The sequence below is a fragment of the Eucyclogobius newberryi genome, unplaced genomic scaffold (genome assembly GCF_026437365.1).
Source record: "Eucyclogobius newberryi isolate DKJ021-1_F unplaced genomic scaffold, fEucNew1.0.hap1 SCAF_11, whole genome shotgun sequence".
Taxonomy (NCBI): Eukaryota; Metazoa; Chordata; class Actinopteri; order Gobiiformes; family Gobiidae; genus Eucyclogobius; species Eucyclogobius newberryi.
The window spans coordinates 35,058,241-35,078,720 of NW_027315735.1; the positions used below are offsets into that span (position 1 = coordinate 35,058,241).

The window sequence follows — 20,480 nt, forward strand, 5'->3', positions numbered from 1 at the left end:
AGACCTTTTTCTTGTAAATGTAAAGTTTATTAATCCTTGATGGAGAAACAGCCCCATTGGCCCGTCTTCTACATAACATGGCACACTGCACTCACAGCAAGAGGGTCCTGCTTAATTCTCCAGCTCCATCCCTAAATCCACTGATTAAACATTCGTCTTGCTCACGTTTATGAAATCAATAATAGAACGGGAAAATAAACGGGAAAATGTCTTGATTATGCTTTGTTAATGGAGTTGCCCCGGCCTCTTGTGCAGCTCGTGCTCCGCCAGAACAAGTATTTCACATTTTAAAGTCGGAAAAGCGTCTGACGTTGGCACACGGGCTTCACATTTCACACACACACGAGAAGCTTTGAGTCGGCTGCATTTGAGTTTCATCTGCTCCAATGACTTCAGAGGATAAATCATGAAGCACAACGAGGCTTTAGCACGGACGCTAACGTTAGCCTCACGGACGCTAACGTTAGCCTCACGGACGCTAACTTTAGCCTCACGGACGCTAACTTTAGCCTCACGGACGCTAACGTTAGCCTCACGGACGCTAACGTTAGCCTCACGGACGCTAACGTTAGCCTCACGGACGCTAACGTTAGCCTCACGGACGCTAACTTTAGCCTCACGGACGCTAACTTTAGCCTCACGGACGCTAACTTTAGCCTCACGGACGCTAACTTTAGCCTCACGGACGCTAACGTTAGCCTCACTGATGAAGAAGAATCTGAGGTTCAGTCCGAGTCAAAGCTGCAAAGTGAAACAAAGAACTTCAGAATGTAACTTAATGTAACTTCAGAATGTAACTTCAGAATGTAACTTCAGAATGTAACTTAATGTAACTTCAGAATGTAACTTCAGAATGTAACTTCAGAATGGAACTTCAGAATGTAACTTAATGTAACTTCAGAATGTAACTTCAGAATGTAACTTCAGAATGTAACTTAATGTAACTTCAGAATGTAACTTCAGAATGTAACTTAATGTAACTTCAGAATGTAACTTCAGAATGTAACTTCAGAATGTAACTTCAGAATGTAACTTAATGTAACTTCAGAATGTAACTTCAGAATGTAACTTCAGAATGTAACTTAATGTAACTTCAGAATGTAACTTCAGAATGTAACTTAATGTAACTTCAGAATGTAACTTCAGAATGTAACTTCAGAATGTAACTTAAGAATGTAACTTAATGTAACTTCAGAATGTAACTTCAGAATGTAACTTCAGAATGTAACTTAATGTAACTTCAGAATGTAACTTCAGAATGTAACTTCAGAACGTAACTTAATGTAACTTCAGAATGTAACTTCAGAATGTAACTTCAGAATGTAACTTAATGTAACTTCAGAATGTAACTTCAGAATGTAACTTCAGAATGTAACTTAATGTAACTTCAGAATGTAACTTCAGAATGTAACTTCAGAACGTAACTTAATGTAACTTCAGAATGTAACTTCAGAATGTAACTTCAGAATGTAACTTAATGTAACTTCAGAATGTAACTTCAGAATGTAACTTCAGAATGTAACTTAATGTAACTTCAGAATGTAACTTCAGAATGTAACTTAATGTAACTTCAGAATGTAACTTCAGAATGTAACTTCAGAATGTAACTTCAGAATGTAACTTAATGTAACTTCAGAATGTAACTTCAGAATGTAACTTCAGAATGTAACTTAATGTAACTTCAGAATGTAACTTCAGAATGTAACTTAATGTAACTTCAGAATGTAACTTCAGAATGTAACTTCAGAATGTAACTTAAGAATGTAACTTAATGTAACTTCAGAATGTAACTTCAGAATGTAACTTCAGAATGTAACTTAATGTAACTTCAGAATGTAACTTCAGAATGTAACTTCAGAATGTAACTTAATGTAACTTCAGAATGTAACTTCAGAATGTAACTTAATGTAACTTCAGAATGTAACTTCAGAATGTAACTTAATGTAACTTCAGAATGTAACTTCAGAATGTAACTTAATGTAACTTCAGAATGTAACTTCAGAATGTAACTTAATGTAACTTCAGAATGTACTGAATACTCTACTACTACTATTGAATACTAATACTACTACTACTACTGAATACTACTACTACTACTACTACTACTACTACTGAATACTACTACTACTGAATACTACTACTGAATACTACTACTACTACTACTACTACTACTACTACTACTGAATACTACTACTACTACTGAATACTACTACTGAATACTACTACTGAATACTACTACTACTACTGAATACTACTACTGAATACTACTACTGAATACTACTACTACTACTGAATACTACTACTGAATACTACTACTGAATACTACTACTACTACTGAATACTACTACTGAATACTACTACTGAATACTACTAAGAGAAGTTCAGCTTTTACATTCCATGAGTAAGAGTGAAATATAGTATTTATTGTTAGTTTAGTCCTGGTTTAGTCTTGGTTTAGACCTGGTTTAGTCCTGGTTTAGACCTGGTTTAGTCCTGGTTTAGACCTGGTATGGATCTTGTTTATTGTCTTGAGTGGAGAGTCTGATCTGCAGTGGTCAGAATATAAAACTATATTTAGCTCTCATTTCGTCTTTGTTTGGTCTTGTTTCAGTCCTGGTTTAAATTTGGAAGACATTGCAATGTCTTTAAGACATTTTTAATATAAATTGTGGTAAAAATAACCTAAATCCATCACCGTGCGACATAACGAGTCCCAAAAGCCCAAAGGATAAGACCATCAAACATGTTAATATTAGACGTTTGAAAAGGTTTAAAAATACAGTCCTGGCGCTTGTGTGGAGAGACCTCTGTGCACACTTAGTCCTGGTTTAGACCTGGTTTAGTCCTGGTTTAGACCTGGTTTAGACCTGGTTTAGACCTGGTTTAGACCTGGTTTAGACCTGGTTTAGTCCTGGTTTAGACCTGGTTTAGACCTGGTTTAGACCTGGTTTAGACCTGGTTTAGCCCTGGTTTAGACCTGGTGCTTGTGTGGAGAGACCTCTGCGCACAGCGGCCTGGGAAAGTCCTCCTCAGATAAACTCCACAAATCGACACCGTGAGCCGACGGCAGCAGATCCATTTCAGATACGGCCCGTGACTCAGACGCTGCGCTTCACCACAACCTTTGGCCAAAGTTTGGACCATTTCCTACGTTTGAATCGCCGTAAAATCGCTGCATCACCAACTTCATCACCAACTTCATCACCTGCACTGACAACGAGCAGATTTACGGACTTTTAGCTCCGTCTTGATGAGGCTAAACCGGGTAAAAGAGGCAAAAAACGAACAGGATTACGCCTCAAATGCTAGACTCAAACCGCACGAGCCAACTCAAAACACTGTGGATTAGCGCCACCTTTAGGCCACGTTTATGCAGCGACTAAACTCACAACAGCTCACCCTCGTCTCTAACTCGCCCTGGTCTGCTCTGCTGGACATCTCTCCTCCTGTGTCCATGGCGATGCGTTTGTCCCCATAAAATAAAACTAGAGCGCAAAGGAAAGGTTTGATGAAGGAAAACGAAGGCGTCATTTGAGCCAGAACGAGCCAGAACGAGCCAGAACGAGCCAAGAACGAGCCAAGAACGAGCCAGAACGAGGCAGAACGAGCCGAGAACGAGCCAGAACGAGCCGGAACGAGCCAAAATGAGCTGGAACGAGCCGGAACGAGTCGGAACGAGTCGGAACGAGTCGGAACGAGTCGGAACGAGCAGGAGCAGCCATTTGAGCCGTTATTTGAGCCAGCATTTGAGCCAGAACGAGCCAGAATGATCCAGAACGATCCAGAACGAGCCGAGAACGAGCCAGAACGAACCAGAACGAGGCAGAACGAGCCGAGAACGAGCCAGAACGAGCCGGAACGAGCCGGAACGAGCCGGAACGAGTCGGAACGAGTCGGAACGAGCAGGAGCAGCCATTTGAGCCGTCATTTGAGCCAGCATTTGAGCCAGAACGAGCCAGAACGATCCAGAACAAGCCGAGAACGAGCCAGAACGAGGCAGAACGAGCCGAGAACGTGCCGGAACGAGCCAGAACGAGCCGAGAACGTTCCAGATTGAGCCGGAACGAGCCAAAATGAGCTGGAACGAGCCGGAATGAGCCAGAATGAGTCGGAACGAGACGGAGCAGCCATTTGAGCCGTCATTTGAGCCAGCATTTGAGCCAGAACAAGCCAGAATGATCCAGAACGAGGCAGAACGAGCCAGAACGAGGCAGAACGAGCCGAGAACGAGCCAGAATGAGCCGTAGCAGCCACCGTTTTGATCGATCCGGTGACGCTGCGTTAAAAGTCTCGTAAACTGTAGAAAGGCAGAAGTTTTAACGAGCAGCTGTGAGCGTCTCTCTCTCGCTGCTCTCGCCGCACGGAGCCGCCAATCAAACCACACGCCCGATCCAGAGCATCACAAGCTGCTAACTTTTGTAATCAACCACAAGCGGCAAAACAGGATTATTTTGGTTAAGTTGAGGCGACAGCGACAGGTGCTGCTGAGACTCCAGTCGCAGTGAATGAACGTCGTGCATAAAAAAATGTGCTTGGACAGATGAAATGGGCTTTAGGCATTTTGTGGCATTTCCGAGCGCCGCTGTGCGTTTCCATGACGTTTGTTTAAACCCAAAGCCACGTTCTGTTCCTCCGACGTCTGATTTCACTCGGGAAACCCATTGTGAACGCGATAGAAGTAAGGAACATGTCTCTTTTAGAGACGTGTGAGGGTAAATCTAATCCTGGTTCAATCTCCTGTTTAAATTGCAAGAATTGAAGGATTAACTGCAAGAATTGTCTTTAATGAAAGAAAAAAAAAAAAAATCTCAGGAAGCAATAATATGTTTTTTCACCCATAGAAGGTGTTTGCATAAATGTGGGAATATTTAAAGAAGGTTCATCAATAAACTAGATATTACTACAGGTAAAAACAACAGAAATGTAGTGTAGAAGTTTGCATTTACTTCGTGAACACGTCATAAGTTTTTCCATAGTTTTAAAGGTCAGATTTTGAGTTTATGTCCTTTTTTTAACCATCCAGTATTTATGTCTCAGTGTCCAGTGTAAAGCCCTGTTTGGTCTCAGTATGTTGTTCCCCCGTCCACTCTGGGACCATCTTGAATCCTCATGTTTGGGCTCAGATCTGCATCAGAGTCTCTCAACACGTACCACTGTGCCACACACAAACACGTGTGCCACACACAAACACGTGTGCCACACACAAACACATGTGCCACACACAAACACATGTGCCACACACAAACACATGTGCCACACACAAACACATGTGCCACACACAAACACATGTGCCACATACAAACACATGTGCCACACACAAACACATGTGCCACATACAAACACATGTGCAGGAGCTACGTGCCAATGCTAACGATTACCTGAGTTCAGATGACTAAACGGTTCACACTTGTCCCACATTGATCCTGGTTTAAGCCTGATTTATGATTCGATCTGCGGGCTGCAGCTGCTGCAGCGGCTGCAGTTTAAGTTCCTGTATTTGAAGTATAAATACTTTCCTTAAATCGTAGTTCTCAGGTCGGTGCCGTTTGGGGAAAAACTTGATCATAAGCCAATCAACAGAGGGGATTTTAACATCCATTCGAACAACCGTCGAATGGAGGAATTTGTGTATATATTCAGTCAAAGTATTTAGTATAAGTCTATTTCTATCTCATTTAGTTAATCCTAATTTTTATTCATGCCCTGGTTTTTGTATTTTTGCTATAATTATTGTTGTTTCCTGTTGCTGTGCTGCTTAACGTCGGAGCAAGTTCCACGTTTGTGAGTTTTTCATCACCGACAATGGCAATAAACTATTTTCTGATTCTGGTTCATCGTCTGCCAGAAGGGCCTGCACAGGAACCTCAGGCACAACACTCCGCTCAATATGTTTCCTTTGAGCTTCATATTCTGGGTCACGCCTTCTTTTTTTTGGGATAATTGTAATAATTTTATCGGATTTGGGATTTTCTGCCTTGCTCAACAAATGTTTGGTTCGGTTGCGGCTTTAGTAGTTCAGTTTAGTCCTGATCTTGACGAGTGTGCGAGTGCAAACCCATCCAAAGGTATCCATCCAAAGGTATCCATAGTCATCCATCCAAAGGTATCCATCCAAAGGTATCCATAGTCATCCATCCAAAGGTATCCATCCAATATCCATCCAAAGGTATCTGTCCAATATTGATCCAAAGGTATCCATCCAAAGGTATCCATCCAAAGGTATCCATAGTTATCCATCCATAGGTATCCATCCAAAGGTATCCATCCAATATCAATCCAAAGGTATCCGTCCAATATCCATCCAAAGGTATCCATCTAAAGGTATCCATCCAAAGGTATCCATCTAAAGGTATCCATCCAAAGGTATCCATCCAAAGGTATCCATCCAAAGGTGTCCATCCAAAGGTATCCATCCAAAGGTATCCATCCAAAGGTATCCATCCAAAGGTATCCATCCAAAGGTATCCATCCAAAGGTATCCATCTAAAGGTATCCATCCAAAGGTATCCATCCAAAGGTATCCATCCAAAGGTATCCATCTAAAGGTATCCATCCAAAGGTATCCATCCAAAGGTATCCATCCAAAGGTATCCATCCAAAGGTATCCATCCAAAGGTATCCATCTAAAGGTATCCATCCACACATGTGAGATTGACATAGACAACAGGATATCATGTATTTTTCTTGTGCAGAAATCAACACTTTTGAGCTGTTCTTGGCACCAGTTGAAATGTGTTGGCACTTCTTTCTGTTCCAGTCCCTCTGCGTGAGTGACTTTATACAAACATATGGTGTTGTTGGAGTTGTTACATCCATGAGATCTGATTGGCCCAAATCCGTCACTACAGTAAATATTCCACCACGTTCAACAGCGATGGCAGCTGCGGCTCACCGTTTACCCTTTGGAATCGTCCTCTGTCCGGGCGGGCTTCTTCCTGGTACGACACGTGCAAACTGGGCCAACCCGAGGTACTTTTACCGACAGAACCCGAGTAAACGCAAGCCAGATCGTCCAAAAATCAAGGTCAAAAAGGTCAATCATAAAAGTCAAACAAAACACCTGAAATGCAACTTTTGAAAGTAATCTCTAACTCACGCATGACGTTCTCTTTATGGGCGCACAGAGGGATGACATTGAAGCTCGTGCGTGAATCAACACCTCGACATAAACCAGGTCCCGCGGGTCAAGTCTTCGCGATGTTCGTCTGAAATCGCTCCGGACCATAAACCCGCAGACCTTGTAAACCTTGACCCGCTTCCCTCAAAGTGTCAAACGTTGCACATATATCCATTTTTCTCGTCGAAGGGTCCTGGTCCTGGGACACGGGGCGTTTGTCATCAGCATAAGGAGTTGGCTGAAATCCTGAAGCCGTAAATCTCCGGGATAAACTGACTTTATGTCGCTCTTCTTGAAATGACCCGTGATGAAAATGCAGCCGGTCGCACCCTTTTTCTCTCGTTTTTGCCTGTATTCGTCACAAATATCTGTTTATTCTGCGCGAGTCTTTTTCATACCAGAGTTTGTTTGGGAGTTTTTCGCTCGCTCATCATCTTCCTCCGATTGTCGTGCGTCGTTGCCGTGGCGGCGGATTGGCACGTGTTTCGGAGGCGTCGGCAGAGGCAGGACAACAGCAAAGTTTCATCATTCGATTCAGTCACTTCATTTTACGCTAATAAAAGTATGCTATACTTTTTTATACTCAAATGTTTTACTTTTGTATACTCTTTTCATGTTTTACTTGTATTTAAGTTTGTATTTGGTTCCTGTTTACTCAAGTAACAACATAGAAAACATAGATAATCGGCCCCGCCCACTCCTAAATTCTCAATGTAATTTTTCTCATTTTAAAAAAATATATAGTTTTTGTCTTTGGTCCTATCTTTTGTTTTATAATACTATTTTTATTTTATTATAGTATTAGTTTTTTTTTTAAATAAAATTTTATTTTGAAGAAGAAAAAAAAAGTAAACTGAAAAAAGAAGAAGAAAAGAAGAAAACTCAAAAAGCACATGTGAGCAGGTTTGCCTAGTGCTGTCCCCTGATTGTGTCTCCACGGCGACGGACACGTTTAATGTCCTGCTGCGGAACATTCCAGACAAAGCCAGTGGCGCACAAAGCTTGCGGCGCTCTTTGCACTCGTCCACGCGGAGACGCTCAAACTCTAAACACAAATTGCCGGCGGCTTTGGATTATCGGCGCTTCGTCTGTTCTTGAGCTCAGCGCCTCCTCCGCCTCCTCCGCCTCCACCGTCTCCTCTGCCTCCTCCACTTTTAATCAAACGCACGGGGCCCCGGGGCCGCTAAAGGCTCCTGATCAGCTCATTGATCACACACACGGTTTAGACACGGCAGAACTGAGCAGGAGGCGAGCAGAAGGTGATGCAGGAGGTGATGCAGGAGGTGATGCAGGAGGTGATGCAGGAGTCGAGCAGGAGGTGATGCAGGAGGTGATGCAGGAGTCGAGCAGGAGGTGATGCAGGAGGTGATGCAGGAGGCGAGCAGGAGGTGATGCAGGAGGTGATGCAGGAGGTGATGCAGGAGGTGATGCAGGAGTCGAGCAGGAGGTGATGCAGGAGGTGATGCAGGAGGCGAGCAGGAGGTGATGCAGGAGGTGATGCAGGAGGTGATGCAGGAGTCGATGCAGGAGGTGATGCAGGAGTCGAGCAGGAGGTGATGCAGGAGGTGATGCAGGAGTCGAGCAGGAGTCGATGCAGGAGGTGATGCAGGAGGTGATGCAGTAGGTGATGCAGGAGGCGAGCAGGAGGTGATGCAGGAGGTGATGCAGGAGGCGAGCAGGAGGTGATGCAGGAGGTGATGCAGGAGGTGATGCAGGAGTCGATGCAGGAGGTGATGCAGGAGGTGATGCAGGAGGTGATGCAGGAGGTGATGCAGGAGGCGAGCAGGAGGTGATGCAGGAGGTGATGCAGGAGGTGATGCAGGAGTCGAGCAGGAGGTGATGCAGGAGGTGATGCAGGAGTCGAGCAGGAGGTGATGCAGGAGGTGATGCAGGAGTCGAGCAGGAGGTGATGCAGGAGGTGATGCAGGAGTCGAGCAGGAGGTGATGCAGGAGGTGATGCAGGAGGCGAGCAGGAGGTGATGCAGGAGGTGATGCAGGAGGTGATGCAGGAGGTGATGCAGGAGTCGAGCAGGAGGTGATGCAGGAGGTGATGCAGGAGGCGAGCAGGAGGTGATGCAGGAGGTGATGCAGGAGGTGATGCAGGAGTCGATGCAGGAGGTGATGCAGGAGTCGAGCAGGAGGTGATGCAGGAGGTGATGCAGGAGTCGAGCAGGAGTCGATGCAGGAGGTGATGCAGGAGGTGATGCAGTAGGTGATGCAGGAGGCGAGCAGGAGGTGATGCAGGAGGTGATGCAGGAGGTGATGCAGGAGTCGATGCAGGAGGTGATGCAGGAGGTGATGCAGGAGGTGATGCAGGAGGTGATGCAGGAGGTGATGCAGGAGGCGAGCAGGAGGTGATGCAGGAGGTGATGCAGGAGGTGATGCAGGAGTCGAGCAGGAGGTGATGCAGGAGGTGATGCAGGAGTCGAGCAGGAGGTGATGCAGGAGGTGATGCAGGAGTCGAGCAGGAGGTGATGCAGGAGGTGATGCAGGAGTCGAGCAGGAGGTGATGCAGGAGGTGATGCAGGAGTCGAGCAGGAGGTGATGCAGGAGGTGATGCAGGAGTCGAGCAGGAGGTGATGCAGGAGGTGATGCAGGAGGTGATGCAGGAGGTGATGCAGGAGGCGAGCAGGAGGTGATGCAGGAGGTGATGCAGGAGGCGAGCAGGAGGTGATGCAGGAGGTGATGCAGGAGTCGAGCAGGAGGTGATGCAGGAGGTGATGCAGGAGGTGATGCAGGAGGTGATGCAGGAGGTGATGCAGGAGTCGAGCAGGAGGTGATGCAGGAGGTGATGCAGGAGGTGATGCAGGAGGTGATGCAGGAGGCGAGCAGGAGGTGATGCAGGAGGTGATGCAGGAGGCGAGCAGGAGGTGATGCAGGAGGTGATGCAGGAGTCGAGCAGGAGGTGATGCAGGAGTTGAGCAGGAGGTGATGCAGGAGGTGATGCAGGAGGTGATGCAGGAGGTGATGCAGGAGGCGAGCAGGAGGTGATGCAGGAGGTGATGCAGGAGGCGAGCAGGAGGTGATGCAGTGATTCAATAAGTCGCACCTTTTTTCATAGTTTTCATATTTATACTCATATACTTATATTTATACTTATACTTATACTCTGGAGCGACTTATATGTGATATTATTTGTGATTTTCACACTTGCAACTGCATTTCATCCTCCAGTGCGACTTATATATGTTTTTTTCTTCTCTATTATGCATTTTTTGGCTGGTGCGACTTATACTCCGGAAAATACGGTAATGAATCCCTACTATTTGTTCTTTAACATCATTGATTAACATCATGATTACATTGGTTAGCATTAGCTCAGAAGACAAACCCACTTGTACAAACACATTTTATTCCCTCAGTATTGACGTTGTAAGTGACGTCTTAACGCGCTGCCCGCGCTTAACTCTGCCTCGTGTTCGATAAGAATCGATTTATTTCAGCTGGAGCGGAGCAGGAAGTGGAGCTCCACATGTTCACAGCCGCCGCACCGAGACGGGCAAGAAAAGGGCCTAATGTAACTAATAAGGAACAATTTGGACATGCGTTTGGGCTACGTTATAACTGAAATGACGACGCAAACCATTTCAAACGTCGTTAAACTGGATTCGAAGCACAATTCCGGAGAAAGTTCCGCATCATCCCTCGACAGTACCACACGGGATCGAACAGGAACAGTCTTAAAGCACAGGCAGTGAGAGCTTTTCTCTTCACATATGTCCTTTTGTACCTCTTCACAAACAGGGGAAAAGCTCACAGACGGTTTCCTCGCTCTTATCTCGGCCCATCAAAGCGTCAAACGTTGTCCGCGGGGGACTCAGGACTATTTTTAGCCACGGTAATTGTGTCTTTTCCCCCGTTAACGACTCCTCTCGCCGCCGCTGCCACTCGGGCCGCGATCCCGAAATCAAACGGTAGCGGTCTTTAGTAACGAGCGAACGTGTCGGCTCTCGCGCGACGCCCACGATCTGCGCCGCATCCCCATTAGCGAGTCCAAGCCCTGTTTGTCAGCGCGTTAGCGACACAACTATTTCAACACGATGAGACGCAATTATCCAAAGAACCTTTCAGATCATATCATTCCACGCAATGAAAGCAATCAAGAAGTCACTTGTTTGTTCTTGACGTGTCAGTTTCATCTCTTTTAAACGTCTATATCCGACCGCTTTCCACTTCCTGAACACGTGTCCAATCCCTCAATCGACCAGGAGTGAGAAAAGGTTCCAAATGTACTCGTTTTGAACCATTAGCCGCCAGTTTAGTCGCATTTGTAGCGCGAAAACCACATCGGAAAACATGCGCAAGACGCTCAAAGTGCACAGGAAGACATTAAAAACCACCGCAAAAACAAACGATCGCCTTAAGTGCGCGCGCATCGAGCGTATTCTGCGCGGTCGGTGAATAATTTAGCTGAAATATCTTCTCTAAATTGCACGCTCAGCCCAGTCCCGACGGAAACGAGTTGTGGAAATGACCAGATATTACAGCCATAATTCATGCCACCGCTCAGAGCGTACAGAGGCCGCGCCGGGCGATCGCTGAGAGTTTTAACGCCCGTTCGAAGCGTCTTACCCTTGGGTGACGAGCTCCTCCATCTCCTCCATCTGTCCCGCGGCGCCGGCGCTCATGTCACCATAAACCTGCACACTTCCTGCGGGACAAACGCACAAGGAAAAAGAACCGTAGTCAGCAGTCTGAAGAAAGTCGTGCAAAGTCGTGCAAAGTCGTGCGTTGGATCAGAACTTTTTAAACGTCTTCCCGGTCGGAGTAAAAACGCTGCATTTTAAGGGCTGAAAGTGGAGCGAACCGTCCGAATAAAATACAACACGCACCCTACAAGCCTTTCGAAACTGAACCCTTCAATTATACTATGGAAATCGGTCTTCGTCGTTTAAAAACAACCGACGGCAAAAATGTCAAGAGGAAATGTCACTTTTTCAACGTTTCTGGAGCTTTTTTTTTTTTCCAGAGCAGAAATGGAAAAAGTGATTGTATAAGTGAGTATAAGTAACATTTCTTAACCTGCAGAACACAAAGCCTTGGACTTCAAAATAAAGCCAGCCCTGTTGCCTTTTAGTAAACAGAGACAGATGCAGGTGATGTGACCGAAACTGTGCTCAAAATGTGCAAAAGTGGACGATAAATGAGACACAATTTACTGTAACCAGGTCTAGACGTGGATCAAAACAGATCCAAACCAGAACTAAACTAGGTCTAAGCCAGGACTAGATCAGGACTAAACATGTTCTAACAGAAGCTCAGGTTTAAAGTAAACCCAAAACTAAACTCGGGATGGATCAGGAATAACACGGGCTCAATTCAAGACTAAATTAGACCTTTTTTTTCGATAAATAAATTCTATGAAACGGGATTTTCTAAAGGTTATCATTCTGTTTTGTCGTTCTAGATCAGGGCTAGTCAACTTCATTTTCCCGAGGGCCAGACTTTTCGTAGGGCCAATGCCTCTGGACTGGAGGTGCTCAACACGTCATTGTAACAACACTTTGGGTCGCAGTAAGTTTCCCCAACAAATTGAGTTAAAGCAATAAAATAACTACAGATAGATTCGATTTTTGTGAGAAATAACAAAATGTTTTAGCAGCAGATTTTCAAAATTGCCCTTTCAGGTGTGAACCAGATCTAAACCAGGTCTAAACAAAGACCAAACCAGGTCTAAACTAGTGCTAACCCAGAATTAAACCAGTAAACGGTTTAAACGGTTTTTAAAACTTTTTGACCACCGTCTTGAGTGTACGACACGTGAATGTGACGGGAACCTAGACACAAAGACACACAAAACAGACAAATTCATCCGTAGTTTCCAGTCTGACGCGCCGACAAATTGCACTCAAATTGCTAAAAACACATTAAATCGTGCACAAAGTCAAAGTAATTGATATATTAACTATCCTGTATCAAACCAGGTGAAAAACAAACAAACATTGAGATCAAAACCTCTTTTTCAAGTTTGAGCTGGGCCAACTTTTTCCATAAAACATTTACCGTATTTTCCGGACTATAAGACGCACCTTTTTTCATAGTTTTGGACTTATTATTATTCATTATTTTTCACACTGACAACCACAAGAGGGCGCTCTAGGCTCTAAGCGATGCAGAAGAAGAATCTGCACTTCCTCTTCCTCTGGAGTTTGTGGAGTTGTTTAGAAGTGACACAGAGGAAGAAGAATTCAGTGGATTTAGTGATTTGGGGTAAAACTGATGCTTCGCTAAACTTGTTAGCATGTTCTTTATGCTATAGTTATCTGAATAACTGTTCATGTTACGTTAACATACCAGACACTTACCACAGTTCTGTCTGTGCCTCATGTAGCTGAAGGTGTTAGCGTTAGCATACGTCATGTAGCTGAAGGTGTTAGCGTTAGCATACGTCATGTAGCTGAAGGTGTTAGCGTTAGCATACGTCATGTAGCTGAAGGTGTTAGCGTTAGCATACGTCATGTAGCTGAAGGTGTTAGCGTTAGCATACGTCATGTAGCTGAAGGTGTTAGCGTTAGCATACGTCATGTAGCTGAAGGTGTTAGCGTTAGCATACGTCATGTAGCTGAAGGTGTTAGCGTTAGCATACGTCATGTAGCTGAAGGTGTTAGCGTTAGCATACGTACACCTATTCACCATGTTCTCTCGTCTGTTATTATTTTAAACTGCATTTACAGATGAAACGTCTGTTCTTGGTCTTGGATTTTATCAAATACATTTCCCCAAAAATGTGACTTATACTCCAGTGCGACTTATATGTGTTTTTCGTCTCTATAATGCATTTTTTGGCTGGTGCGACTTATACTCCGGAAAATATGGTACACGTTATATGACTGTCGGATATTCAAAACAAATCGCCGGCCCGTGTTGTGCTTTCAAACAATTGCGTAAGTGCGACGTGAAAGTCCGGACCGTTGTTCTGTTTTGGTGCGAGCGCGTTCATACGGAGCGAGCGGTCAGAACATGTGACCGCTTGAACCCTCGCCCCGGATTAGCTCCCGAAAGTCCGAGCCGGGCGAACGCAGCTGTCAGATTCTGTTACCGGACCTTTACAATGAGGACAGAAGAGCGTTTTTTTACACGAGAATATCTATGTCTATCTCCACCGTTAAAAGAGACGACAGTGTACCTGACCTGACGCGTATTATTCAAGGCCATTTTCAACGTATTCCTGCGTCGCTTTCCACCCGCAGCACTGGATTATGGGTCAAAATATCGACTGTCCTCATCGACACAAGTCATTTGAAAATATTTTTGGGATTTGACAAAACATTTTGCCCGTTTGTCCCCAATTTGATCCGTGTAAAGTTTATAATTGTACTTCCTGGTTGGACGTGAGCACAAATATGACAGGTAGAGGTCATTCCACCGCTGTTACCATAGCAACCAGACCGTAAACAGGAGCCAAACTCCACATAAATGACACAACAGTTCTGATCTGACACACAATAACACCATAAAACACCTTTATTTAGTCCAACCATGGTTTAAACTGTCTGTGTGTCGCACGCTGATGACATCACAGAGGGATTCAGCTCGTCATTTTGAACTCTTATTTTTCAAACTTTCTTCACAAACTGCAACTTAACGGAAGTAAAACTGTGATAAACATTCACCACAGGTTCTTTACCACTAAACTGAGTCAGAAAGAGAAAAAGAGGAGAATCTGTAACATGGACTTTAAGTAACACAATTTGAATACTTCGTCCACCACTGCCGTTACCTAGCAACGATGTTATCACTGAGCCAAGACTCTAAGGTCACAGAAACTATTATTAGACAAATAAAAGTGTATGAGAACACCTGTATTCAAGTATTAATATAAAGTTTAAAGGTTCAGAAAAACATAATAATATATTTTGGTGCCAAACACGAGTCTCCCCAGTGATGTCACTCATATGTTTTAGTACTTTCTGTAGTTTTAGTCATAAACAGACCCTTAATTGCATAAAAAATGATGTAAAAAAAAAAACACAATTTATATTTACAAGAACTTCATTCTACTAAAAACATTAAAAGAAAAAAAGAAGACAAAAAAGGGGGCAATCACATTCAGACATAATTTGAAAATGGATAAATTGGACAGACTTTGGACCAAATGGGATGTTTACTTTGAATTATACAGTATTTATTCATTTATTTTTTTCCTTTTTTTGTTCTCTCTGGTCGTGCTCTGTGCTTTGGTTTCTCCGTTTTCTATATTTAAAAACTGGGGGGGAAATGTGAATAAAGTACAAAAAAACACACCAAAAAATGGTATTATCCCACAAAATCAAGTAAAAATTGTAAACTCTTGGGCCACACGCACAAAAAGGTTGCGTTGTCTGACCTCGGCACTTCATGACGCTAACATTTTTGAACATTAGAAGCAAAACGACCAAACGCCGACCGACCGAGCGCCAACTCTGACAATCCGCCGGCTCAAAACAGCAGTCAAATGGTACGAAACGCGCGGATTTGTGGCTTAGTAGAACACAATACCACCAGTGACACATATGGATGCGCAGCCCGTCGCTCAAAGCCGCTTTAGTCTAATTAATTGGCAGGAACGTGAACGCGAGCGGCGGCGATTACGGAACTCTCTCCCGTGTAACGATCCGCGACAGCTGCAGAGCTCGGCCATAGAATTCTTGAAACTCAACATTTTAATTGAACTACCCGAACCACTTTTTCTCACAGCTCAATTTGAACAATATCGCTGATTTTTAATTGCCATTTTTCCGTTTATAATCTCCAGCCTGGCGCTTTAGCCTGAGCTAAAGGTTATGTTGTGTCCAATAATGATTCTCTAAAATAGATTCCGCTTCCATTTTCAGACTAGGGATCGTCCGAAAGTGATTTTTTTCCGAGCCGATATCGATATCCAAGGTGTCAAAAAGCTTTTTAAGTCAAGGTAAAGTTAAGTTAAGTCGATTGTACAACCAACAACGGACATAATCAATCATATTATATGAGGCACCAACAGCACTGTAAGAGGGTTAAAAGCTTTGAAAAGCCAATTTTGCATGATATGGGACCTTTAAAACACATGGAAGCAGCTATAATTAATACTGTTAAAATGCACGTTTGTGTTATGTTATGTTGATGAGTCTAGTCACGGACAGAAACGGTCAGATTAAGCATTTGTGATTTTTTGTGAATTCAAACTACTACCATTATTATTCTTTGATTAAATTTAAGTCATTCAATCACTAAAATGCCTATAATTCATCATATTGTCTCAGTGTAGATTTCTGTAAGGGCCTACAATGCGGATCATTTCTTTAAGCTAAAATATTCACCCCTGGGCAAGACGTGCATTTGAAATAAGAGGCCGTTTTTACCTCGTTTTGTACAAAATTACATAACAAGCGTTGCTCTGGTTTGACCGGCGCTTTCGGGGTCAAGCACACAAGCTTTTATCTCACACATGAACGCTGCATTGACCTCCATCGCACTGAGGAGCCTTGTGGAAAATGTGTCAGTGTAAAAAAGAAAAGAGGAAAAAATACCGGAGTAAATCTGGATTTGAGTGGAAAAACACAAGCTTTTCACAGGAGGGTCTTTAGTGTCATCTGCAAACACTGAAGAAGCAGTAGATCTGTTATTATTGCTGTGGGGATCGCTAATCATATGGCTTATACAGGTTGTGGGCACCAGGGGGCATCGGTAAGAACCCACCAGGAGAGATGATCCAGGCTTTTTATCTTAAATATTTCAATCAATATAAAATATAACACAATCTATAAAAAACAACAACATATAATACATAAATACACATGAGCTAATGCTGTTAGCAACTAGCATTGTGCAATTACAAACTATATAAATATACGGCCTTAAACTACTACTACTATTTCACGATTCGCAAGGTATGCAACACTTCACAAAACGTGGGCTGTATGTGTGCCGTGATTTTCAACCACGACTCGGTTGTAGATATGCACACAAATCGACAACCACAAGCTCTATGCTATGCTAACTACCACTATGCTAACTTCTGTTTTGCTACTCGGGCTCTCGCTCAAGCACCCGGCGGAAAGGGGCAAATCCTTCGTCGGAATATGGCTGTTTTTTGCTGGTTGTTGATTGTAATTGGGGCAGAAACTAATCAAAAGAACCAAAAAGTTACAGTTATTGTCAAAAAAGATTGTCTGTTTATGTTGACTTTACTTTATCAATCAGGAAGTATGATTCCGTAAAACTGGTCGCATATTTTTAAAAAGTTGTGATGTTCGACGATGAAAGAAAAGCATTTCATCGAGTTCATCTGTCGAGGAGGAACGGAAAATCTCAAGGTTTGGAAAGAATTCAGTTGGAAAAATCGACATTGTGGCATTTTATTAAGCCACGTGAAAAAGTGGTCATTATCAGTCACAGAGAAATACTGCCAGTTCGTACTTTATTATGACGTTTTGTTTGTTTCGGGATCGTCCGACCGTTCTGTAAAGAGTTTAACGTGACTTTCCAGAGCGTAAAACCACTGCCGGATACCGTTTTATTTACCTTCGGCAGGGTTCAAAGGTGAACATAAAACGGATCAATCATCAATCATCGCGACCAATTTGAAAACGGCCATATTTAACAATCACTGGCATGAACGTGTACGATACGGAGAGGCGGATATTTTACGATTCACGCGAGCGACGCCCGTTCGAGTCTCGATTACGATTTTTTCGGAGTTTCGATTCCGAATCTCAACCATTCTCACATAAATTCTATAGCAATTTTCTATCCTGGCTGTATTTATTGGGCCACGCAGCTCGAGAAACGTTTTGGCAAGGACCATACGTAGGCCTAGTTGTCGTGGACCATTGACGAGAACTTGGAACCGATCCAGAAACTTTAAAGACGTAGAACGGCGATCCTTTCAAGAATTTTCAACATTCTCATCGTGTGTGTTTTTGTGCTGCAGCAACCGATCTTTCAGCCTTCAATAAAATCCTCCTGGAGAAACGTCGACTGCCTGCGCGTACCTCTGCATAACTTGATCGGTCGGGGGACACTAACCTCCCTCTTTATATTCGATGTCTTGACTTACGGTGTCTGTTTTAATGTGTCCAGTGAAAGCCCGGATCTTGCGCTCGGGGCAGAGATCGTGTTCTCTCCTGGGACCCTTCGTCAGCTTTCGCCGGCGGTGGTGGAGTTGACAGGTCTCTAGACTCGTCTCATCTAAAATGCACGCTCCTGTCACTGCGACTGAACGAAAAACCCTGACTGACCCGGGACGTCAGTCACATTCTGCCTCCGGATGTCCCAAAAAACCCCCCCAAAGCTGTGTTTTTGCTAAGGTATCGCATGCTTTATTTATTGTTACGGACTCTGTGGGACGTGCCAAGAGCGGTTCCGCCTTCAGGTGTGAGCCAGGGGGCATAGCAATGGTCAAAATCTGTGTGTGGTCAGCTCACAGGGGCCTACAGTGTCTCTAGAATCATCTGGGGTGACCTCTGTGAGTCCGCTGGTCCCTCCTGACCACAGCGGCACATTTCTGGACAAACGTGGCCTTTGGGGACCTGACAGAAGAGAAAGAATCCATCGTTTAGAGACTTTTTTGTCGGCGCCGCCCACAATGAACGTGCGGCTTCCGTCCACAAGATGGCAGCAGCAGCGATGAGCGTGTCCCGTGATTTCAGACTCATGAATACCATAATCGTTTAGTGCACGTCGTTCTTCGTCCTCATTGGTCGCCCCGTGTTCAGCAGCTTCATTCAGAAAACGCAGGGTTGACAGTACGAGTTGTGAGCCTGCTTCGAATATCACTTTGTTTTGACTATTTCGATTATTGCCGCAATTTTGTGCTTGTGTCGCCAAAACGTATCATAAACTAAACCTTTTACGAAGCTCAACTGGACTGATTAATAGCTTTTGAGTAAAATAAACTCATAACTTCCGAATGAAAAATTTCTACTGTGCATGTATTTGAATTTATGGTGTATTATTAATGTCTTATCGTAAAGAAAAATGACCCCGGGATGTATTCTGGACGGAGGAGCTTGTTTTTAAAAAAAAGTAATGGCCACAGCTGTGTCTCCGTTCGCACTAGGCTAGCAGCACTTAACATAACGCACGCGACGGGGCCAGGTGAAGTTGGATGTTTGCGTTATTAGCGCATCTGCGGCGCTACGTCCAGAATGCTAATCTCGCTAAATGATCCCCGGAGGAGCGTAAATACTAACGGGGAGCGACAGGGCGGGAGGTTAAGCATTTTCTACGGGAGCGCGTGTCAGATTAGCATAGCGCTTGTGAACGGGCCACTGTCTGTGTCCGGGAAATTACGATTATAGAAATAATTCACGTTTAAGTAGCAGTGCGGTTTTGCAGTAATCACATTTTTACGCTGTCCTGCCGTCGTAGATAAAACGTAACGAATGATAATAAACTGTGAATTTAAAGTCACGTATGACAAGTTTTTCCGATATATTTGATGTATTTGTACCTGTCGTACATATAAATGATAGTTTTACACCGATCGAGCAGGTATTTGTGGAGAAAACGAAATCTGTAGAAAATGACAGGAAGTGACATCACACCAGGGCCACTCGTTCCAGTCAAAGTTTATGCAGACTCTAAACATTAATTCAACAAAATAAAGTCGCTCTCATATATTTTTACTTGTTTTTGGGCTTTGACATTATTAAGAGAAAGGTCGGTGTGGTGTAGGGAAGTGAAGTATAGTATAATATATAATTACTTTTTGGCTATCATAATCTCATATTAAATCAGGCATGTCTAAACTGCGGCCCGGGGACCAAATGTGGCCCTCAGACCAACATTTGTTGGCCCACCAGCTTCCTGCTAAGTTGGTCCAAACAACAAAAAGTAGCAAATTTTTCTGTAAAATTTGACAAATTCAAGCATTGTGATGTGATACAAACCTAATATTAATGTTCCAGGTCTTATTAAAGGCGGAGGCATCGGAACAATGTCAAAGGCCAAATAAGTCAAATTTGACATTGCCGGGTTGTTTGTGGCCCTCCGTATAAGATGTGGCCCTCGGTAAAACAGGCTTGGACACCTCTGTATTAGATGAACAAATAATGCCAAATACAATCGTAAATGTTTTTCAAGTCCAGGTCGGAGCCGGGATCTTGACCAGGACTTCGGAGCTGGACTTTGAACACATTGTCCCTGTTTTAGCTCGGTTTGGCCACACGTCAAATCCGTCGCACGTTCCTGAACAAAACAAACGTCCTCGACAGACCGGGATTTGCGAGTTGACAAGACAAATGGCCTCGTCCTAATCAACGCTCATTCACAGCTTCTCCGCTCAAACTTTACATTTCCCGCGTGCAAACTCGACAAGCTTTATTTCCTCAACACTCGACGCCTCATAATGCGCCCTCGGTAATCTCCGGGAGCTCATTTGTGAAGCGCTCAGACACAAACG

The 20,480-nt window shown here is 43.9% G+C and overlaps 1 protein-coding gene across 2 annotated transcripts in view; it reads right to left on the minus strand.

Annotated features, from left to right (window-relative positions):
• Positions 1 to 20,480, minus strand: part of htr4 (5-hydroxytryptamine receptor 4) — a 198,683-nt gene that overhangs the window by 119,162 nt on the left and 59,041 nt on the right. For both annotated transcript variants that reach the window (XM_072440041.1, XM_072440042.1), the window contains exon 2: positions 11,690 to 11,768. In XM_072440041.1, coding sequence (XP_072296142.1) covers positions 11,690 to 11,745 — 56 coding nt within the window. In that variant the 5' untranslated portion in view covers positions 11,746 to 11,768. The remainder of the gene's footprint in view (positions 1 to 11,689; positions 11,769 to 20,480) is intronic.